Below are 24470 nucleotides of genomic sequence, written 5' to 3' on the forward strand. Positions count from 1 at the left end.
CAATTCATAATTTCACTGACCAAAAGCAACATGGCACAGGTCAGGTCAATCAAAACCTGTACAAACTCTGGACAAAAGGCACAGCTGAAACTCCACTACACTCCACACACTCACCATGGCTTAAAGAATATTAGAAGACTGTAAAAATTAACATCAGCACTGTATTTTTGGTGCAGAGGCTGTAAGCCAGTACCCTCCTGCCAGCAGCACATAAGCAATCCCACCCTCAACTGCAACATCTATATCAGACAAAATACACCCTACAGGACTGGTTCTGCCATACACAAAGGGGTCATGAGGTGTGTAACACAGACGGAGTGGCCCAGTCGCAACATGGAAAGTCTACATTTAGGCAGGGAAATCCCATTTCAAGAATCTCCCAAACACGAAAACTGAGCCTTAAAGCCTCAAGGATATCCACATGTGACTGAGTTCACAAGTACCTAAACCCCTCACATGTCATCTTAGTGACCTGTAGAAAAATGACATGTAACTGCATTTTGGCTTTCCCAGGGCTTTATAATCTGCCAAAACATACAGCCAGGCCATTCATCTAGTGCAGAGGTAAGGAGAGGAGACGTTCAGGATTCCAATGGAGGTCAAGAGGAACCTCTTATTTTTTCAATATCCACATGAAGGACTGCCCTGTTCCTCAGCATGTCAGCACAATAACCCTTGCCATAAATGAATACAATCCAAGAAAAACATTTCTTTTCCCAGAGAAACTATTCCACTGTCTGCCTGCCTTTACAAGGCAAATGAGGACTACAAATGAAGATGAAACTGCCTATCACAGCATGGGCTCTTCTTGGGATGTTTTCCTACAAACAATGGCTCTGGTTGCAGACCCATCCCCAGTCCTGACATTCCTTACAGGTTGTGGGGCTCTCAGGGAACAAAGTGTGTAGAGGGAAAATGTTACCCTTCAGTGTTCCTACACAAAAGGGGGCAAGTAACTAACAGGGGAAACCATGCAGAGAAAAAAATCACTCACAGATCTGCATCAAAGCTTACCTGAAACTTCACCAAAATAAGTTGTTCCCTTTAATATCCAACTGGCTTTTGGTGTGGCCTTTGGTAGCCTGACACTTGTATTGCAAAGGTAAATCACCTGTAAACATTCTCCTCTTCCTGTTCAAGGACCCCTGTCCTTTTCTATCATTTTTCCTTTAATGGTTCCTTCTACGATTCAATAGCTGAAATATGCAGAGAAGCCAGTCTGGGGGAAGGAAACCTCATCAGCTCTTTGGAATCTTCCAATATTCCAGCATGTGTCAATTTGTGTTATGAGAGCTCTAGCTATTTTCTTAATATTTTAGACTGAAAAATTCCAGAGGCATAGGACTCTCAGAGCAGGGTGATAATTCCTCCTTTATTAAAGCCTTCCATTTATAAACTGCTGCTCTGTCAGCTTGTCACGCGACCATGTAAAACATCAGACCAAGAAGAGGGAAATCTTGGGTAGAAGTGTGACAGAGTCTCTGAACAGCATTAATGAAGAGTTCAAGTACACAATGCAACCAGAATAGAGTAAAATAACAGCCAACCTGTACAGATTCTCAAAATTAAATGAGACCATCCTTACAGTACAGATGTTCTACTCACAGCACTTCTTCTTGCACAGACATCCACAAAAGGGACTGACCAATGAGTAAAAAAAAATAACTGAAGATCTCCAAAGTCCAGGAAAGTTCAAAAAGGTTTAGCTTACATACAAAAAACCTCAGTTAATTCCAAAAGTTCAAGTGCAAGTGAACTTCTGATTAATATTAATCACAAACACCACCAGTTTACCATGCAAATATTTTAATTATTTAAATTGCTCTCTTCCAAGCATGAAGAGACAGAAGTACCACTCCATGGTGGTATTTCCTATGACAGTGACAAAGGACCACTTGCATATAACTTAACTATAATAAATTCCTGTTTTGTATAACTGAGGCTGAATACCCACAGGATATTATTAACATTTCCCCTCCAGCATCTGGTCTAATAAAGAAACACAGAACAGCTTTGCTGTAGTACAAAAGTTTACAGAAAGTTCAACAATTTAATTAAAGACAATACAAAATATGTTGTCTGAATTCAAATAATTTATGTAAAAGTACATGCATGAGAAAATACTGGCAAGAGGATTTGGGTAACCCTATTATCAGATGCATGTTCTTTGTTACTAGAGGTAACATACAGTCAAAAATACATTTATAATTTAAGTGACAACAGGAGACAGTATTTCAAAAACAATTTTGAGTCTACCAGTCCTTCAATGCAAAAAAAAAAAATTCCTGTTAACACAGGACAAACTGATAGAACACAAAAATAGAGCAATACTGAAGTCTCTGAACAAGCCTGCAGTGTTTTGGTTTTCCTTGTATCAAGGAGGGAGAAGATACCAGAAAATAAAAGGGACTCTGTCTTCTCATTTAAGTTTTTAGAAACTGTGATCAGAGCATCAGGGATTACTTTCATCCATACACCCCACAAAAACCCACTCTCCTTGTGGAGAGACAGGGCACCGATCAGGCACAAATCTTCCCTTCCACACGAAGCAGTGCCATGTCCACTCAAGTGTGGATCCTGTAGCCAAAGAAACTACCCCATGGTTCTCAGGGGGGCCGCTTGACCCCAATAAGCACCTTCTCTCAGCCTCCAGCAGCACTGGATTAGCACCACTAATCCTCTCAAATCACAAGCTATCCTTCACCTTTGTCAAATATTAAGACCCCAGAAGTCACCTTCTTCATTATGGTATCAGACTGAAATACCCAAGATTTCTTACCATGTGTCACTTGCCCTCCACATTTTTGTGGTCAGCTAAACATTTTAACAAGACGACACATGATTAACTTCTTTCAAGACATTTTAGTTCATTGATTCTCAATAAAAGCACTGGTTGCAGTACAATAGTTTGACATACAGCAACAAAAGGTACTCAATTTACATGCACAAGCTATTTAACAATAGTACACAGTCTTTCCTATTGCCATCATAAACAATCAGTACTGTGACAGCTGGCACAACCTTCCAGTTGTTCTCATGAGCTGTAAAAGAGTGATGAAAACAGTGTTCCAATGGTACAATGCCAAAGAACAGAGATTTGGCGACTGCTGGAAGATTCCAATTACAATGCCAGTATCATAGTGGTAAACAGTGTTGAAATCATTATAAAAACAGCTACAAAAGAAGCTATGCAAAATTGCTTTGACTTGTACTTCAGTTTAAGAAAAACATGGGAAATACATACAGCTTTGTATAGAAACAAAAGTGCATGCAGAGGCAGAACAGTTAAAAGTTTAAAGCAAGACAAATGTGTGGATGAGTAAAAAAACCTCTGAACACAGAAGTACTGTAAACCAGCAGCAGTGTGTTGGGGAAAGAGTGCATAATTGGTTTTCTGGATTGTTTTTGTGGCTTGGGGTTTTTTTTGGGTTTTTTTTTTTTTGTTAGAGTTGTGGGGTTTTTTGTTATTGTTGTTATTTTATTTAATTTTATTTCAATAAAGCTTCCATCTTTGAAGTGCAAGCAGAAACTCCCCTGCATTTGTATTTGATACTTGGCTGAACTTTCATTTAGTTTTATAGCTTGGTCCAGATTTTTAAGGTTTAATGTGCCAAGTACAGCACATACTACTAGAACTCCTCAGTCTAAGCTTCCCAAATCTGCTTTTCAAGAAACAGATACAACAGTATCACCTTCATTAAAGTCAAAGTTTCAGTATTGCTGTTGAAGGGCTTCTAGAAATCAGAACACAGAAGTCAGATTTATGACAATGAGATAAGTAATGAGCTTTGTAAAACACACATGTTACAGTAAGACTTTTCCTAGAGCAAATAAAAATCATCAGGGGACTTAATTTTTTTTTTTTTTAACATTTCTTTCTAGGTTTGTGAAGTGCTAGCAATTTCAGCAATAAAACTTTCAAAGTGCCCTGGCTGTGCCACTTTTTAGTGGCTTTTCCGAATAGTATTCAAACAAGTAAGAACCCTTCTCTAAGGGAAAATTAGAAGTTTAGCATTATGCTATTTGCAAGTCAGATCTTGAAATATTATGAATATTCAATACCTGTCATCATTTTATTCATAACCATATAAAAAAGCAGTTACATGATACTGCACTGTCAGGTCTATAATACATCAAGTAAGACTGCAAAAATAAAAGTCAGCAAAGTAAAAAGGCCTCAATTCTCATATTTTTCTTGCTTGGTTTTTTTTACTAATTGTCTCACACAAAAAAAAGTAGCAAAGGCTTAATCTTAAATACAAAGGTATTATCATCAAACCAGGTCCTCTAATCCAGACTGATGGTACGCTTATCATTTCAACTGAACCACTCATTACAAACTTGCAACACTAGCACTCATTCATACCCTGAACTACTCCCTGGCCTCATCCCAATCAACTATTCACACCTTATTTTAAGCAGAACAATTAAAAAATTTGTTTGTGGTTTTGAAACAGTCATTTTGAATTCTTCAATACCACACTCAAAATACAGGAAGACAAATTTAAGGATATTTCAACTGAATTCTCAAAACACTGTTTAGAAAGGAAAAAAGAGGCATGAATATGCAAAGACAGAAGGTGTTAAAACACTACTTTTAAAGTGGACTTGGTGGAGAGCCTACACTGGAAACACTTACCTTGTCAAAACATCAACATGATCATCTCAGAAGACAATTCAGAGACACTTAAGTCAGAATTGTGAAAAAAATGAAACTATACTGTCAAAGTTCACTGAAATATCTAATCTAAGGCAGTGCAAAATGATGGCTGGTGAGGGGCAACCAGTCACCTTGCAAAATGAGGGACTTCAAATTATTCATCACTGACCTTCTTAATAATCTGCACTGAAGGACCTGATGAACACCAGTGATATATATCTGTCATGCAATTACAACTGTTAAGCAACCAATATGCAACTCAAGAGTGATACTGTCATCCATGGTGGATTATTGAAGTAATAATCCATTAAAGAATAAGTTCAAAGGGGAAAGTGGTAAACATCTTGCCATAAGTGAAAACACTTTAAAAATTTACAATTAAATAAAAACCTAGATGGTATCTTATAAAAAGAAGTACTGAACACAACAAGGCCACAATAAATTAGTGTTTCCATAAAATGACATGCTGAAGGTTTTGTTCCCAAGTCTATACATTTTTTACTGTCTGTTAATTCCTAAATATTGACAGCATAATTGAATAATTGAGGTACAGTAGTTTACATTTGTATATGTCTTGTAAAAAGATTATTATTTTTCTTCCAGTTTTTCTTCCTCCTCGCCAAAGAACAACAAAGGAAACATTCCTAAAATGCAGCCAATGGTCACTCCAATAGCTTTACCCTAAAGAAAGGGGGGAAAAAAATTTAGGTTTTCAATGATCAGTTGTTACTCATTTCCCATGTACCACCACAACCAGGAACACACACCCCTCGTTCTAGTTTTCAGTTAGGAGTCGTATTTTTTCTTAGCATGCAGACTAGAAACACAGTCTATGAGAGAGACAGATATGACAAGGTTAGAAACAGTGTTTGCTGTGATAAAAGACAATTCTGAAGAAAGAGGAGAGCAATGCTCATGAAGAGCTGCACAAGTGGCAAGAGAGAAAACAGACACTCAAAGGATTAGCAAAATGGCCAGGAAGACAGGAAAGGAAAAAAAAACAAAACAACAAACCACTGAACAACACCTACACACATTTTAGGTTCAATTATAAATGTATTTGCTTGTATCTGCTGCAAATCATAGAAGTCAGAAATGAGTGGCTCCTTGCAAACATGATGGCTTTCAAAGGCACAAGGCAAAACCAATAAAAATTGAAAAACATTTCAGAGTTGACCTGAATGTATAAGTCAAGAGGAGAGGAAATAAAGACAAGCAGCCTCCAAACCACATCACCAGCAGTAGGTGGATAGTGCTGAAACACTTGAGACAGCAGGTAAAAAAGAAAAAATGCTACCATACAGGCAAAGGTGCACAGAAGTCTTCACAGAAAAAGGATGTGAACAAACTGAGTGCAATGAAAGGGTTTTTCCACAGGCTTAGCTTTTACTGAGAAGACTCTTAGAACGGACAGACCATAGGGCAATATGCCAACCCTTCACTGCTCAGTGCTTTGATCTATCACTGCTAAACCTAACTTTCTCCCACAGCTTTTCCTCAGTAAGTGCTATTTCTCTTCCCTTAAATCTGCGAAAGTATTTTTCCCAGTGAAGGCTCATTCTGACAAAGTGAAATAAGTATCTGTTTCTTTACTCAGTTTCTGATAATCTATTTCTTTAATCATTGCTCTCAGTGTTGAAGTGGGACCACTTCAAATGTTTAAATGTCAAGTAAGTAATCACAAGAAATGAAAATGAATCTGCAAGATGAGTATCCTGTAACCATAAACGCAGGCAGTGATTACTACGCAAATGCTAAAAGTTTGGCCAGAGTAAAGCTAATTTCATATCCAAGCTAATTATAGAATATTAGAAATTACTACATACCAGCACAGGTATATAAATAGCATGCACTTGACAAAGAATGTATAGGAGTAAACTACTAAGGAGTCACAACTTCCAAGTAAACTGTCACCATAGCCAGAGCTCAACCCAGGTATCTGCACAGCATACACAAAGTTACTGCAGAGACTATCCACGCCACTAGTTACTTGGGGCTTGCTACATACAAAAAACCACTCAAGCCCAAAAAAATCCAGTCTCATGATTCTCCCTGACATGGGATCATGACTAGATCTTCTGGGGAACAGGCACGATGTTGGTGGTCATTAAGGAATAAATAGAAAAAGTGACAAAAAGCATTTATCAGCTAGTTTAAACAGAAAACCCTCCATGCCAGCAGTGCCGCCCACAGGATACTCACCAAGTGTGCACTGAGACGCGTCTGCCACATGTCAGCTTGTTTGGGCGTCAGGTCAGGGATTGACAAACCCAGTCGTGAAGCCAAAGCTTCTACATAACCTGCAAGACTGGAAGAACCACAAGACAAGAACAAACTATTTTGAATCTCACAGTATCGTCTAGTGAGGGTTTTGAAATACTTGAACTTAAAATCAAGAGCTTTTCCTTCAGCATACCGATAAAGTGATTGAAAGAAAACTATGGCAGAGTTTAGACTTCCAAAGGTCACATTTTCCAATGTAAGTTAATTATCTCACTGATTTAATATACAGTATTTCCAGAAAAACTTTATGCAGTACAGCACAACTGGGACGAATGTTAATGCATTTTTGCAGAGCTTTTTAAGTAACCTTTACTGGAGGAAAGGTCACACACAGACTAGTTAGTGGTAAGCCTTGTAATTTGCAGAAAACAAAACAGAGGCAAAGTGGGAAAAACAGGCATAACAAACAGCTTTACTTTCTGCAGCTATGCAAAAATTTCCTTTATAAACTAAAATAAGCTGTATCTCTTTTTATCAGAAATAGGTGTGCCTAGACCTGAAGACATTGCCAAGATATTGTTTTAGCTGAGGAGAAAGAAAATCTCTTCAGATGTGGGGATAACAATCTGAGAACGTATATTAGGCAGAGCTGTATTATGTTACCAAAAAAATTATTTTCTCACTTTGCATCTCAATGAATGCACTTAATATTCCTACTAGAAGTTCATACATACCCCAGTCCAGCTAAATCTGAAACAAGGTTTCCCAAAGCTGCAGCTGGAGGGAGGAAGAGGGAAGAGAAAAAGGTATTATTCTAGTTACGAACAAAACCTACCAGCTCCCAGCCCCCAGTGACCCTCGCTTATTATCAATTTATATAGAATTAAAGACTAAGGAACTAAGTTCCTTTTATTATAATGTTTTTATTCTGACCTTATTACAGTTTAATAACAGTGGCAGACTAAAATAGGAGGTGCAAGTATTTTTCTCAATTTACACGGAGAAAACTTGACAAATACAAAAAGACAACACTAACACCTGGAAATCAACATAAGTTTCGAGATCAAGGTTAAGAACAGCTGTGCGTGGTTGCCAGCTCCATGCAGCTAATGCTGGACACCAAGCAAAGCCTTCCAGCGCCTGAAGAGGCACAGGAGCACTGGAAATAGAAGGAGCTGTCACTCAGATATGCAGCTTTGATAAACAATGTCAACATATCCATGAACTGTGTCAATTTAAGAAGAAATACTGTGAATGAAGTTACACACAAAATACATGATTTCACAGCAGGCCTTACTGAGATAAGCTTGCCTGTGACTCTCTCACATTGAACCAAGGACTGCAAATTCCCAAATCTTTAACTCGCTCTGCTGTAACATTTTCAGTTAAGCTCTCCCTCCATGTGCTTTCGAGCAATGCTGCACCTGCAGCTGGTGGATCCATGAGCAGCTTTGTACCCTCTGACACTGCAGAGGCACCAAAGCTGTCAAGCAGAGCTTATCAGTTTTGGCCCAGGGCAGGAGCAGGGTGGCTGCTTGGCCTTCCTGTGGTATCTCACCAAGGCAGAGGAGCCACCAAGAACTGCAGTAGAAAGACACCAACACTGATCTCCACTTAGCACTGCAAGCAAACAGCAACGTACAAATACATATATCCACAAACATCAATACTGGGCCCTGGGGAATTTAGAGCAGTTCCATTACAGAAATGCAAATATACTTTCCCAATTGACCCAGGATTTGAATTATTAGGTTGAAACCAACAACAAGCATTTCAAAAGCTATTTGAACTGAAATTCCATTTCTGGAAATGGAATATGTCCTTGCTTCACCCAGAGGTTGTTTCTTTATTAGGAAAGGCAGCTGCAAGACTGAGGAAGTGCCATTTCCAGCCCTGTGTGCTACTTTCAGCCTAAAATATAGGAATGTGCCGTATTAGTCTAAATGTGCTGCATTTTTAATACTTGCCTGCCATAGTTGAAATTCCTAAGACAACTCCAATTGACAATTCTATTTGGGTACCCTGAAAAATAAACAGTTTTCTCATTATTTGAGGGATCTGGAATTAAAATAAATTATAGTGATACAACTGACAGAATTATTGCTTACTGCTTGTCTATGTTAAAAGTGAAAGGATAAATGGACATTTAGGATCACACAGATCCTACCTTCCTGGCATATATATTTCCCCCTAAGGCAAGAGCCTACTTCTGAAATTCTTTTAATATTTCATACTCTTGTAAGCAGGCAGCTGGTGGACAAACCTGCAACCTCTATCCCTGCACACTACCTTCTCCACTCCAATTCTTAGCTGAATGTACAGCACTGAATGAAAACTTCTACAAATACTGAGCAAACAAATAAAACACAATATCACAGCTCCTTATGTTTTCAGCTGAAGAAACAAAATCACATGGACTGCACTATGAAACAGCACGACGTGGTCCGAAGATGAGAGACAATGTGCATGAACTAAAACAAGACGTGTTCCAGTCGGATAAAGCAAAACATGTTCCACCATGAGCACAACTGAGCCTTGGAACAAGTTGCTCAGACAGGCTGCCCTTGGATTTCTCAAGTCCCACAGGATAAAACCAGGAACAACTTGGTCTCATCTTACAGCTGGTTCTGCTTTGGGCAGGGAGTTAGACTAGAGATCCTGAGACAGTCCTGAGCAGGGGGACCTTCTAGACTAGACCTCACAGGCCAGTCTATTCTGTTCTCTTGAAAAACACTTGAAAATCACTTGAATCTTACAGACTCGATCACGGAATTAAACAATGAACTTACCGCAGCAATCATAATTGCGTTATCCAAAAATCCAAACCCTACAAAAGGTAATGCATTGTGGAAGAACACTAAAAGAAACAAGTAAAAGAGAAAATAAATAACTATAAGAGAGTTCACTCATGCACAGGAACAACTGAAATGTCTAATACTGGTTTTAAGAGAAACAAAGGCAACATACACAAAATTCATTTCCTACTAATTCTGCTGGTGACCTTTTTGTTGCTGGCAGGTGTGGTAAAACCCTTGGCTACAGAGAAATGTTACTAATGGCTTGTGAAGAACCAGCTAAACAATTTACTCTGCAAATAGTTATACAATTTCACATGGAAGCCTACTAGTTCACAAGAGAAATATTTAAAGCTACACAAACTCTGGTATTATTTAGAGACCTTCCAATGATGTTGCAGTATCACTGAAGATCACCAAACTGTCTCACCAGACTCCCCGCATGCTTCTCTTGCTTGAAATAAAGGCCCTTTCTCTGCAAGTCTCTCACTACTTCTGTGCAAGAGCTCCATCTTCTTCATACATTCCTAAAAATTTGTATTTTAAAAGCATTGTCTGGAGCTAGACAATTCTTGTGAACACTCCTTCAGCCAAATTGGCAAATGCTAAGGTAGTTTTCACTAGTGTGTCATATACTGTTAATTATCTCACTGATTCAACCCAAACTTGTGTCTTGATTTTGTTTGTGCACTGTCCTCAGAACAAGTTAGATTTGTAGCTGCTCCTTAATACAGTGCTTAAGAAACCAAGTTCCACCTTTTGTTTCATGCATTTTCTTCTTTTTTACTTCTGAAACCCATTAAATCCTTTTTGAAAATATTTTCTATTGCAGAAGCTTGGAACATGCTGCTCTGGTTAATTTCTAAGAATGAGTACAGTGCTACTGTATCATTCCTTTTTGTCCTGCTTCATTTTCTCTCCCAGGTTTTAGCTTGTAAGCTTCTGATGGGTGTGGGATTGAATTTGCACAGCGTCGCCTCCAGCTGAGTTTCAAGGCGCTCACTTCGTAAGACTAAACACAGCTCGAGGACATGCTACTTGACAAAAACACAGCTGAAAGTTGAAAATTTTCATTTTCTTTAACATTCATAATGCAGCAGATATTTATTTTGGATTTGGTTGGAGTTTGGGGGTTTTTTCCACTTCAGATTGGACTATAATTCCTACATTTTATAAACTTAAAGAGATGCAAACCTACGAAGAGGGAAGAAAGAAGAGTACATGACCCTCACAATCATGTGAAAAGAAACTGGTACCAGTACCTTTTGGGTTTCCTTCCTGCAGACAGTATGAATCCATGACCACACAAAAAACCAAACCCACACTCAAGATCTTTCATGTTTCGGTACTAGAATGTGAATGGACAGTTGCAACTACTTTGTGGGAATACACCTATCTTCCAAACTGCACAGGTAAAAGACAGCACAAAATGTATGAAACTTTCAATTTTTTTTTAAGCTATCACAAGACAAACCCACCAAAATATAAATAACAAAAAAAGCACACAGATATACCCAGTATTTTCAAATGTGTGTACCAAACTCCGGAGCTAAAAAGGGAGCTCAAATTCTTAGTGAAAAGGACAGAATTTTGGAATTCATGGAGCAAACAGAACCCCAGGGACAAAGGGAGGAAAAAAACCCCCAAATGAGAATAAATGTAGATACTTAGAAAAGGAGAATGTTTGCCTAAATAAATTGCCCACTGGAGAGTATAAAATCACAAAAATACACTAATTCGGAAACTAAATCAGAATTTGAATCATCACGGTATTATAAATATTCCAATTTCTCTGCAATTTTATACCACTTCTCAGTCCTTTTAAAACACAAAACCTCCACAAGGTACTGAAGCATCAACACTGCTTGGCTTAGAAAAACAGTGCTTTCAGCTGGCTTTGAACAGCATGCTCTCATTTGGGCTTTCTGTCCTACTTTCACTAAGTGCTGCACATTCTCCAGCCGAGGTGTTACGAAACAAAGGCAGCAGGGTGAGTGTTGGTGCTTGCTTTGGTTTTCTCTTACTCCATACAACAGGGATGAGGACAGACAAGCACTTGTACAACAAAGATGACACCAATTCAAAGAGAGACTCCACAAATACTGAACCATATTCAACATTCTTCTTTTACCATGTCTCAGTTGTCCTGGAGATGGTGGTGCAACCTCCAACTTCTCTAGAGAAGCCAAAATGAAATGAGAAAGTTAGCTGCTTCATCACAAATTTGGTTTACTATAAAGTCTTTACCAAATTACTAGCAGGCAAAAAAGCAGTTATGTTATTTAACAGCTTTCAAATTGGAAAGAAAAATACTTCACACCTACATTTTTACTATTTTTACAAAAGAAAACATGGTATTAAAGCCAAAAAATCTTAGAATATTACAAGCTTAAACTGGCACAAGTGATTATGCAAAGTAACAGCATACTTCAGAAGCAGTCCAACAGCCATCTTCATTTGAAAATTAAAAAAACACACTAAAATTAGAAAAATCAAATCTTCTAGAGACAATTGTATGCTATTAATTTTTAGAGGTCCTATAAACATGCAGCTGACAACCTTCTTTCCCCCATAGAGAGTATACAAAAAAAAAAAACCCTACCATTTATATTCTCACAAAAGGCATCTTTTCACAGCATTATAAGAATAAAAGGAAAAGAGAGACCACTGATTTCAGTAACAGCAGATTAAGTTTGGTCATTTGGTGCATGTTGCAGGTATCCTGGCCTCAAATCACTAAGAGTCTGCAAGGACCAGGACATCACTCCTGAACCTGACAGAGTACTTTCTGTACACAAAATCAATGCAGTCATGACTAGAGATGCTGTGCAGAATGCAGCAGCAAGTTACTCATTTAACAGCAAGGGAAAGAAACCTACCTACTTTTTTAGGTTTCTCTTGTTTTGTGTATTTTTTCGTGTCAATATTGAGAATAAGACCTCCTTTTTAAAACAAAAGAAGTCATTCCCGCAATATTTTCCAATATTATGAACCCTGAGATTCTGACAAGTTGCTTCCATACTTCTGCTGAAGTAACTTCTACAGAAGAAGCTTAAAAATGGTAAAATGCAGAACCTACAACACTCAAGTATTCAAATTTTACTTGGGGAAGCCAAGTACATGGAAAGACAATGCTGCAAACAGACTGTGATTCATTTGAGCACATATCTGAGCAGTAGAGACTAGAGTGAGTATTCTTGCATCCAAGTCACTCTTATATTCAATACTATTGTAAAGAAGAAACTAAAATACTCACTTAAAGTAGCTTTGAGGAAAAGAGTGAGATCATAATACCAGTATTCAGCCAACCAGGACACTGACTTCCAAAAAAGTTTCATTAATTGAAGGTCTTTAACAACTTTCAAGCTATAGCAGTTACTGAAGAGGTGCTTCTTCCCTCTGCCCGATGTAAACACTACCTAAGGTCTAGAAACAGCAGTTGTACTTACCATGCAAATGGGACAAGTACAGCCCAAATACTACAGAAATAAAGATTATTTTGCTTTCCCCTAGAAAATGCCAAGAAATTCACAGATTCAAAGCTCAGAGGAACATGGAAGAGGAACATGATAAATAGAGGGGAGCCCTGTGAGAGTCAATCTTCTGAAGCCTCGAGTATTGACAACAAGAAAACGCCAGACCAAAATTTTCAGCTTGTGTTCAAGAAGGATGAGATTGAGGATGGGACCCATTTTCATATGGTCTCCTTCTGTCCTCACAGGTTAAGCAAATCTTTTATAGAAGCATGGACAAAGAAAGATCTATATACACCAGTACTGCTCTTTGGGCAGCTTTTCTCAGAGACCGTAAATTCTTACAACACTGGGGAAAATCAGAACCACCTTGAAACAAAGAGAGTAGCTGAGGCCACGGTTTCCTAAAGCTACAGATGCCCTGAGGGTGGCCAAGCAACCTAAGTCAACACCCTCACATTCCTGATGAAGCTTCCCTAAACTCATCTGCTCCATCCTGCTGAATGCCAGGGAGAGAATAAAAACCCAAAACCGAACACAAGCACAGGAGGTCACAGAGTGCTGCCCTCCATGGCTTTCTGCTCTGATGGGAAGCCATCACACCAACCACTGTGGTTCCTAGGCTTCCTTTGGCACTGCCACTGAAACCATCCCTGCTACAGTGCCATCTAGTCTCTAGATCTAGGTCTCCATATGCAAGCATTTTGTGATAAGAAACTGTAACAACAAATTTCCAGGAAACACTCTACCTCTGAGGAAGACATCTTTTCATAGCTTTCCCTGGTTATGACAGCCAGTTAGGTTATATAGTTTCCATCTATTCTGGGTACCAATACAGAATACAAAAAACTATTCAGCTTGTCACAAAATAACTACAGTGCTCTAGAACATCAGTTCTCTGGATTTAACTACAAATGAGTTTGCTAGCACCCCTCAGCCTACACAATTACATTCTATTCAGTCTAGCTAGACAACTATTAAAAAAAGCTAAAAAAACCCAGTGCATAACTGACTTTAGAAACTTAGTACCAAAAGGAAGAATTAAAAGTGTTTGGTAGAAGGAAAAAGAAATAAAAATGTCTTGCGTCTAGGAATAATGGGAGTTCCGAGTCTAACTAAATAACTAAAAAGAACATAAACTTGTCCTTCAGAACATACATCAAGGACTACCTTGGGATGTTTCTAAAAGAAGGGAGGCTGGGGGACACAACTTTGAGGTTAGAGGAAAGACAAGTTAGTACAAGATAGAGGGAAATACCAGGGGATCAAATATAAGCAAAAATAACTTAATCATTGACATAATCTGTTTCAGTAGTGTGGGATTCCTCCTAAATAGGCATTTTATGAAGCAGTACTTCAACACTACCAGGACAAAAGTTGCAAGAGAGGCCACTAGGGACAGCATGGTGGCACCATGCTCTGGAGACCAGACTGCTCCTGATCAGCCACAGGGAGCTCATGTCAGTAATGGGTCTTTGTGCTGCACATGCAAGAACTTTATTTTATTAAAGGGAGTCTTGTCAACTCATCTGGAAGTGTGCCTAGCTTACAGCTTCCCTCATCATTAAGATAAAAATTAATCTGTGAACAAAATCAGTGGTTACACATATTAATGAGACAGGGATTGGACAAGTCTGCCAGATGAAGTTCAGATAACTGGGGCTGGTGAACCCTGCACACACGCCGGACAGGGAAGCTCCCTCTCTGTCTGAGCCAGGACAGAGCCTGAGAGAGCATCTCATCCCACCCCAGCACAAGCAGGGCCAAGTCAGACCAGGGGACTCAGCATTTTGTCACGTTGTACCTGCAGGACCAGGCTCATGGGAAAAGCTGTCCCCTATGGAGCACCAAAACAAGGCTTTAAAGCACAAAGGAGACTTCCCTGAAAACTGATGCTCTGCCTCTGCCAGGTGCAGAGCACTGCCTGCTGCAGGGAAAGGGCTGGTGCAGCTCAGCTCTACTTGCAGAGGCCAAAGATTAGTTTAATGCTGGGCCATGGAGAAGGAAAAAAAATTAAAGCAGAAAAAAAACCCCAACCACTGTGGCTGGAAAGCCAAAAACCTTTTTACAGAATCACTTCCAACACCACCTCTTTAAAGCATAACATACTTTAAAACTCCACAAGATATGCACGGACTGAGAGCCAAAAAAATTCTCTAAACCAATTTTTTAAAACTCTAGATAGAAAAATATATTTCAGAATAGGGTATTTATTCATAGGAAGTTGTTCTGACTATTTGAATTTTCAAGACTCAGCAAAAAACAAGAATAAAAATATTCAGAGAGTACAGCAAAGGAAACATGCCCTTTGCTTGTTTTACCAGAGGGAAAACAAGAATCCAAATTGCAAAACCCTCTTTGAAGAGCTCAATTCAGTCAGAATCAAACAATTCAGAGTTTAAATGTCTGGGGGAAAAAGAAAACAACTCTAAAGTACTCCAGAATTGCATTTCACGATGGCCATTCACCAGCTCATCCTGCGCCACAGTGCTCAGTAAGACACAGAATTCATCTTACTGCAGAAGGAATAAAATGAAATGGTGGAGTAAGGAATATTGCTACTTTCTGACATTCATTACCATAAGTGAGGTTATAAACCAAGGTTCAAGTGCAATACATGTCATGAGCCCTGAATTAGTAAAGTCTGGGAAGCAGAAAAACATTTACTGCTTCTTAAATATGTTCTTGAAATTTTTTAAATTTATAGTAATCATCTTTTTTTCTAACTATTTTAAGAAATAGTTAGAACCTGGGGGGAGCACAGGGGGTAAAGGAGTGAAATATAAAACCATCATCATAAATAATATCATCCACAACTTGGCCCAAACCCAGCAAGTTAAAGTCACTCTGCCAATTGTAGCCAAGTACTTGCAATTTAGTTTTAGAATTATTATTCTTAGCTGACAAACTCACCACAACTAACAGGTAATGGGAGTGCATTTATTTAAAAAAAACCCCAACCAAAACCTAGTAAGTTGTCATCACAGGTTTCTGAATTACCAATTTTTTAAGAACTGGCATACAAGAGAACTTGCAAGCCTAAAGGCATGTATTATGTTTTATTCGAATTGCAGCTAACATCACCATAAATTTTATAGCTGAATCTGTTACTGTCACCCAGGGGCAGGAAACACTAACACTGAATGCTGGTACTACTGCCAGAGCTACCCTAGGAAAATACTTGCTACTGCTGAGTGTTGTTAAATCTGAGACAAAAATATGACCAGTGTTTCATAGATTTTTAAATGGTGACTGAATTGTTTAATTATTAAACAACAAATATCAAGAAAGAAGAGGAGTATAAAAAATATTAATAATCTAGATCTATTATAACATCATTTTAGGCTCCGAAGGCATCTAATCTGGAAGTTACAGAGGGTGTTTTGTCTTGAATTCATCAATCTGTTTCCTCCAAAAAGCCTGTCCAGATCATTTCAGCAAATCATTCAGATATCTATCACTGAAACAGCAAAAGCATCACTAGCACAGAACAAGAAATCAGAGCAATTGTTTTGTCTACTAAAAAGAGGTACTCCTTTGCACGTGAGTTCACAAGAGGATCTTTACCCCCAAAATTCTGGATTGGAGCCTAAAAATGAGATGTGTTATTGCTTTGTTCAGAGGTGAATCCTCAAAAGCAAATTCTGACTCTGATGTATGAGTTCATTCATGGAATAAACTCGTAAGATGCTTCCTCATTGTCCTTTGTTCCTCCTCTGCTCTTCTTCAATGTTTTCACCAAAACTGCAATCTAGCAAAATTAAAAAACCTTGTCCCATTGATCTTCAGTTGGGTTCCCTTAATATTCCAGACGGGTAAACAACAATCCATGAGTTGACAGTAAAGAAAAATTCTCCATTATTTGTTATAACTCACAAATGGTTTCCTGTTACTACAGCAATTAAGGCATGAAAGGATGCTGACTCCTGCAATGCTAAATATAAACCTGGCTGTCGGCCCCTTCAGTCACACGCCCAGCAGAGGGAAAGCTGGGTGAAGCTCTGGTACAAACAGACAGAGGAAAATATAGAAAAATAGATAGAAAAATTCTCTACTGCTCTGGAAAAGGTAACTATGTCCAAAGAGATATTCTGCATAAATACAAGTAGAACAGTATTTTTTTAATATTCTCTGTAACACTGTAGAGAATTACACAGTGATCATGTTGCATCACCCTCCCTGAAAAACCTTGAAGTAGCAGGAGATTATCACCTCTATTTGAAACTTTTGCTACAACTACTGGACAAAGATCTGAACAAGCTTTGCAGGAATGCAGTGTGCTCCCTGGCCAATCAATTCCCTTCAGAACAAACCCCAGTAGTGACTTCAGGCTTAGGTTATTCCTGTGATCACCTGTAGTGAGTACAAAATACACTTATCCTATTATCCCTTCCAAAAATGTGACACAGCATTCATACCCTTTTAAGGATGTTTGACAAAACAGAGAGACCTAAGGTGGAAACACTGACTGGAAATCTAGGAGAAAGCATAAAATGCAAACAGGTATCCAGAGGCTCAAATCACTGTCCTCATCATTAAGAGGGTTTTATCCCTGATCTCTATCAATGCCTTATAAATGTAAAGGTCAGCATTTCCGCTCGAGCAAGTTCATGCCAAAATAGTAGTGGTTTGTTTAAAAAGGTCTCAAACCACAGCTGGAAAAAAAAATTATAAGTAAGATGCTTGCCTTGGGATTCAAGGGGGTTAATCACATAAAATGATGACAACACAGAAAGGACCTGCAGCTCGTAATAGAGATGCAGCATAAGGATAGAAATACAGAGTTCGAGCTGTCTCCTTCAGAAAGAAATGGAAAATGTCAGAAAAACAGCTGAAGTGTTTGTATAAAAGCACCAGCAACATAGTAACACTGACAGGAGAGCAAACAAGAACAATAATGAGATATTCTAATCTGTGTTCCACAAGTAAATGGTTGTATTATTATTTAATGAAAAAAAAAAAAAAAAAGAAGGTACTTGAGAGTTGCCAGGAAATAAACTTGCTATAGCAATTCCCTGACTGGAAAGAACTAATCTTCAGAGTTAAAATTCTCTGCCTTATAAAACCAAATACTAGTCCCCCAAGAGGAGGTTGGCTCTGCCTTCCCTCCTCATCCTCTCCATTTCAACGCCTGAGGACTGCAGGGAGTTCCCAGGAGCGACAGGAGGGACACCTCCCAGTGGCATAGCAAACTCTTCCATCTTTGGATGAATGAATCTTCCCCTGGGATTATTTGCAATGTCTCCACTAGATTTGGAAAAAGACCAGATGAGTCCTTCTGACTAACAAGAGTGGAATTAATTTCATCCAAATATATTCATTTAACTGTTTCGGCATTTCTCTGTCAGTACTGATCTTCTTGGGCCCCTCTCATTCGAGGCAGGGATCTATCCAACATTTCATGGGTTTGCAGTTGAACGGAGTAGCAGCACAGCAACAGTGCTGAACTGGAAACAAGACCGTGGTATCTGTGTATTATCAGGGCATGACATGTTCCTGTAAAAGGACAAGCAAAGCAATTCTGTGGGACACCACAGAAGATTTGTTAACAAAAATTATCAGCATTCTGTGCACAGAGATCTGATCTATTGGAGGACTTTCATCACCTTTAAATAGAGTTGTGTTAGACATCACTGATGTCTAAACATGAGAGCTCATGAAATATCTAGGGAGTTATATATACACAATTATAATATCGTTTATTCATTTACGTTCCCCCAGGCCCTGTTTTAACAAGAAATCTGAGAAGCTGGTGAGAGACAAGCTTGGTTTATTCCTGACCCTCCTCTCACTTATGCCCTTTCCCCTCCTGCACAAAACTATACTTGTTTCCCCAGGAAAGAAAGCAAGTGGGAAAATAGTTTTAAGAACAGGGAGCAGCACTGGCTTTCAGGCCCAGGTCTGGTACCTGCAGCCAGCAGCAGAACCCCTTAGAGGAGACAGCTCACTGACAACAGCCTGTGCAGAACCCAGGGGAACCAGGACACTCCTTCCTCCACTGCCCTGGCACGAAACTGAGAGTATTAACAACACAGGGGGCTTGTGCCTCGGGCAACAGCAACAGCCATGCTTCCCACAGCCCCCTGGTACCAGCAGCACCTGCACTCAGACAGCAACAACCCTTCCCACAGCCACCACCACCCGCAGGCAGCTGCAGCAGTGCACGAGCACCAGATGGGGGGCTGGCACATTAAATGTGTTTGGTGGGATTATCCTTTTCCTTTAAGAGAACTCGACTACAATCTTTACAGAGACCTGAAGAAAAACTGCTATTAAAACACACACCACTAAGTACCAGCCTTCTTGTAAGCAGAAAGTTCCATTCCCTGCCTGAGGACAACCTTGGAAGCAAGTACGACCACAAAAATAAGCTTCTGTCTGAAATAATTTTAAATGCATGTAGAGTTTAATGCTTTTCATCTGTCTCAGACTTTAATATAGCTACCCAAAATAAGACAGACAGAGAGGCCAGATAAACTGAATGATCATCAAACATTTTGTTACAGACTCATACTAAGTGTAATGACATTCCTTCTAATTTTTCATTGTATTGGGGCATTAAAGACAAAAGTATCAGCTGCCTTGAAGTTCTTAAGACTCTATTCAATCCTGTCAGCAAAAGGAACACCATAAGAAACCACTGACAATTTAAGTTCCAGCCATAAATTACACGCAAGTAATTTGTGCCTCTCTCTATAAATGCCTAATGAATACAGAATGCAGTAAGCAATGAAGCTATTCTTAACTCTTCACCTGCTGCTAGAGGTAATGCAGTAGATTCATGACTTTGATACTCCCTTCCCTTCCCCATGTAACTTAGCAAAGCCTCATTTGTGAAATTAGTCCTACTTCCCCATCTGACTCCCTGCATAATCAAATTCAAGCTGCAATGACAGTTTTCTCTGGAAAACAGCTGAAGGAATGATTATAATATAAAAACAGATAAAATCACTTCACATGCAACTGTACCTTAAAATATTTTCTTTTGGCTTTTATGTTACAAGAATATGGAATATCTACAGGGCTGTTATGCAGTTGCATTATGTAATAATTTATTCTGCACATGAATTTTAAGTTCTAATAAAAAATTCACTCTGTTCAAAATTATCTGAAATATTAAGATTGCTGGTTTTGTAAATAAAGTCATATAAATAAGGAGAAACAGAAGACAAAGGCTACTGTGCTCTTCTCTTCCTAAAAGTGAACAGTTCTGACTAAGCTCACTTTTAGTTCTTTCAACCAATTGCCTTTATTCTGCAAAACAAAAAAAAAACCAAGAACATCCTTCTCCTGGTCGGTGTTTCTCCAGCCTCTGGCAAGCATGAGGCCTCTCTCAGGAGGATTCAGTGCATCCCTGCAGCTTCTAGCTGCAGAGCCACTGCAAGCTTCGGTTCCTGTCACATCCCTGCAAGTGCCAGCTGCGCACACACTCCCTCTAAAGCTGCTTCAGGACCTCTGCTCTATGAAGAGCTGCACATCTGGTCCATCTATTTAATCCCAACGCTTCTTAACTTTCCCAGAAACTATCCAATGCCAGGTTATGAAACACACAGTTCTGCTACTTAAGAAAGTTTTGTTTTTCAACTTTATGCACTTTCCCTTTTCCACCATTATTTTTAACTTGTTCTTCTGTCATTGCTTTACTGTAAGCAGGCAGCAGACTCCTGTGAATGCTGAAATTACACCCTTCACCTCCAGTTCTCCTAATCATCTTGAAAATTAGTGAAATACAAACACAAATCCTCAGTTCAAAGTTTTCTGCATGCATAAGCCTGTTTTGTTTTCCACAGGGGAGGAAATATGGAATCTAATGTATTTAACACTTCTCCCCCTGGCAATGGAAAGTATGCTGTGGCACTGCCTGCATCAGTGACATACCCGCAACGCCACTGTTTACTGGAGATCTTAATGAAATATGCACCCCTATAGTTTTTCACGCTGTGCAATGGAGACTGATCACAGTCTGCCTCCAGCATCCTTCCCTCCCTCTGCTTCTCCAAAATCTGTGCAATGTTTACACAGCCCCTTTTCCAGCAGCAAGGAAGGGGATGGATTCAGGCTGAGGCTGCCTTTTGCAGTGCTGAAGCAAAGTACTGTGTGATGTGGGGGGGCAGCCACTCACACCACAATAAATAATCCTGAATAGAGAGCCAGAGGAAGGGAGAGGAGAGACAGCTCCCTTCCTAGCTACAAGACAATGTTGAGGTAAAAACTAAAATTGCAAGTAGTTGACAAAACTGCAAAGGTAACCTGGGAGATCAAGCCAGTATTGCTCACTAGTGCAAGTCACTGTGTGCTGTTAGCAACACAGAGATCCCAGAACAGACTCCTGCCTGAGGCACAAAAATGCTCCTGGCACTTCCCATCAGAAAACAGAAAGACAGAACCTTAGGTGAAACAGAAAACTGCACCTTGAAGTGATCTAAAGTCATGTTGTTACTGCAAGGGGTGATTTGATACTTTTCCTCTTGCCCCTAAATTCCCTCCTGATCATGTATTTGGGACTTGTCCTTTACTCTGGCACTTGTTCTTAGTCAGGTACACAGCCAGGCCCAGAGAAGAACAGCAGTGCTAGCATGGGAAGCAGAATTGAGACTTTCATACCCAGAGGTTCTGGGAGCAGGGAAAGAACAGAACACTGTTTACAACAACACAGGTGAAGCCAGCAGTAAATCCACACCCATATGGCCAAGTCACATCTACTACACATCACCTCATCCACAGCTCATGCGGGCCTGCCCTTACCCACTGTGGGAAACCCAGGAAAATGGTTTTCCTCTATGGCTGGGAAAAAGAAATTAAAGTGAGCTCTTTTTTTTAAGCTGAGCTTTTAACACAGGGTCAGATACAAACCACAGTAAAACTCAGCAATATTAGTGTGCAACTGCAAAAACTGATATAAGCATGGAAACCAGGTAGATACAATAGGTTCCTAGCATCCAACCCTGAGATGTAATCCAACAGTGAAAACTTTACAAATCCAAAGACTTTTTTTTTTGTTTTGATAAACCAGATCCAATAAATGAGTAAAAAACTTATACGAGGTCACATATAATTTCCCATGGGAGCAGTCTTTTTCAACCTGGGCCATTTGTCATTTATCAGAACTCAACTGCACCTTTGGTACATTTCTTCTGTTGAGAGAGAGGGACACTGAATCAGAATTTGTCTGTCAGATATTTGCAAGAGGAAAAGGTCACCAGGATGATTATTTGTAATAGCACTGTCACTTTTGCAGCTACCTATTTACTTTATTTACTTTACTCCATAAAATAATATAAGTAGATAATAAAACTGGGGAAGGAGCAGTGGATTTCAAGCTGTTCTCCCATCCCTTCTTTATGGCAAAAAACTTTATTAGGCAAGAAGGCTGTGAATCTAGCTAGAAATTCTTACATCTCACAATCTTGAGCAAAACAGTTAATTTTACATTTGTAACATCACAGCTTTACTTGCACTTTGTGAAAATCAGCCTGTTGCCAGAACTGAAGCAAAGAAACAACTGGATCAAAAAGGTTATCTGTAATCTGAAAACACAAGTTGATGGTATTTGAAAGAGCAGCTGGCTAAAGAAATTGGTTTGTTCCATGCACATTTTTCTCTAGTCTTCCACAAAATTAAACAAAGCCAATAAAACACAATTTCTACCAATTCAGGTTGTTATGGAAGATGGGATAATATCCTCATGGAGACCAATGATTCACACTCTTAGAATAAGATAAGTTACAGCAAACCTGACAGCACTAAGGGATAGATCACTGCACAAAGTCAAATGCCATCAAGTGCAAATAATTAAAAGCCATGGAAGAAAAGTTACTCTAACAGTAGAATAACCAGAAACTGATAATGCCTAAAAGAAAAATGTAGCAGGTGAAAGTGCAGCAGTTACTTGTTGGTTCCCAGTACGCATTTGGACCTGAGCTTTGTGGCAATACAACTTTACATACAACAACACAACCCAAAGCACAGACCTCTGTCCATGGCACAGATAAGAATCACATACCAGGGACTGTCCCCTCCTAAACCTGCCTCAAGGCTTCCCAGAAAGTTTTGAAAGAAGTGCTGGTGCCCAGACAACACATCCCAGACTATCTCCAAGAAGTGAGCTTTGGGAACCTAAGGCTGGGCCACTGTGGACCCTGTATCTGGCTCCTCTCAGTTGAAATTGGTCTCACTGTAGAAGCCTTTTTGTCTCAAACTTTTCAATTTTTCCTGAAATTAGAAAGATTTTTCAAAGCTGTGTTCTTTCCCCACATCATGCAGGAGCCTTTCACTAGGATCACTGCCAAACAGTAAGGCATGTTTTAATTCTGGAAATGCCTAAAAGCCATGAAGTATTTAAGAGCATTGAGGAAAGGTTTTAACCCTAGATACAGTAGGAGATAATAAAACAAACCACCTGCTTCTTATGACTGCTTTAAGCCAATAGGAGAGTTGATACAGAATATGATCCATCTCAAAATACAGAGTCTTAAATATGTTCCTATTTCCCCTTTTTATTATCTAGAGAAAATAATGTGATTTAAAAAAAAAGTATAGCAAGTATCACTAAGTATTATGGCTGCTAGGGAGGGTATTTTATTAACAATTAACATATAAATATCTAAGAATCCTAAGTAAATGAACACTGGAATAAAAAACCTATGGTTTCCTATTCCATAGTTTTGAACGAAACATGCACTCAGCTGGGTTGAAAAAAGGATTTTGTGGGCTTTGTCTTAAAATGCTCCCCAAGTTTCAGAGGAAGCATGTGTTTCAGGCATGGGTTAGTCACATCCCAGAAATTCCAAGGGGCTCATTCACTGTTAAAGGAACTTCTCACACACAGCAACAAAACAGAAACAAAAAGGCATGCTTTCAGATATTTGAAATATCACCATGCTAATTTAAGGATAAAGTAGAAGGGGGGCACAAGGCAGCTCACATATTCATGTCCAGCTTTCCCCAAAATGAGTCGTTTTTGTAGAAAAATCTAAACAACAGCACAGGGAGCCAAGACAGCTTCTTTAAGTACTCTGCTCGCATGATATCTTATTTTTCCACTTACTTGTTGTTTTTACAAAGGATTTTTTTCTGGAGACACCAGATACCTCTGTAGTTTCATATTTGGATTGATTTAATAATAAATAAGGCTGATTAAAGCTAAGAGTTTTCAGTTGAATGAGTCAGCTTTAAATAATTTCTTTCTTAGAGAAACTGGAAGACTTCCTTTTCTTTTCATTGAGGTTACACACTGGAACTTCTGTGTTCACAGAATGAACATGATCTATTTCATTCATGCCTGTTGCAGGGAGATCTGAGTGTTTTGAATCTATCACT

General features: G+C 39.1%; 1 protein-coding gene across 2 annotated transcripts in view; it reads right to left on the reverse strand.

Annotated features, from left to right (window-relative positions):
• Positions 1 to 1353: 1353 nt before the first annotated feature.
• Positions 1354 to 24470, reverse strand: part of TMEM65 (transmembrane protein 65) — a 29987-nt gene continuing 6870 nt past the window's right edge. For both annotated transcript variants that reach the window (XM_019289057.3, XM_039548918.1), the window contains 6 exons: positions 11810 to 11854; positions 9673 to 9740; positions 8851 to 8905; positions 7618 to 7660; positions 6863 to 6968; positions 1354 to 5341 (listed from right to left, as the gene is read on the reverse strand). In XM_019289057.3, the coding sequence (XP_019144602.2) occupies positions 5249 to 5341; positions 6863 to 6968; positions 7618 to 7660; positions 8851 to 8905; positions 9673 to 9740; positions 11810 to 11854 (410 nt within the window). In that variant the 3' untranslated portion in view covers positions 1354 to 5248. The remainder of the gene's footprint in view (positions 5342 to 6862; positions 6969 to 7617; positions 7661 to 8850; positions 8906 to 9672; positions 9741 to 11809; positions 11855 to 24470) is intronic.

The sequence above is a fragment of the Corvus cornix genome, chromosome 2, assembly GCF_000738735.6.
Source record: "Corvus cornix cornix isolate S_Up_H32 chromosome 2, ASM73873v5, whole genome shotgun sequence".
NCBI lineage: Eukaryota > Metazoa > Chordata > Aves > Passeriformes > Corvidae > Corvus > Corvus cornix.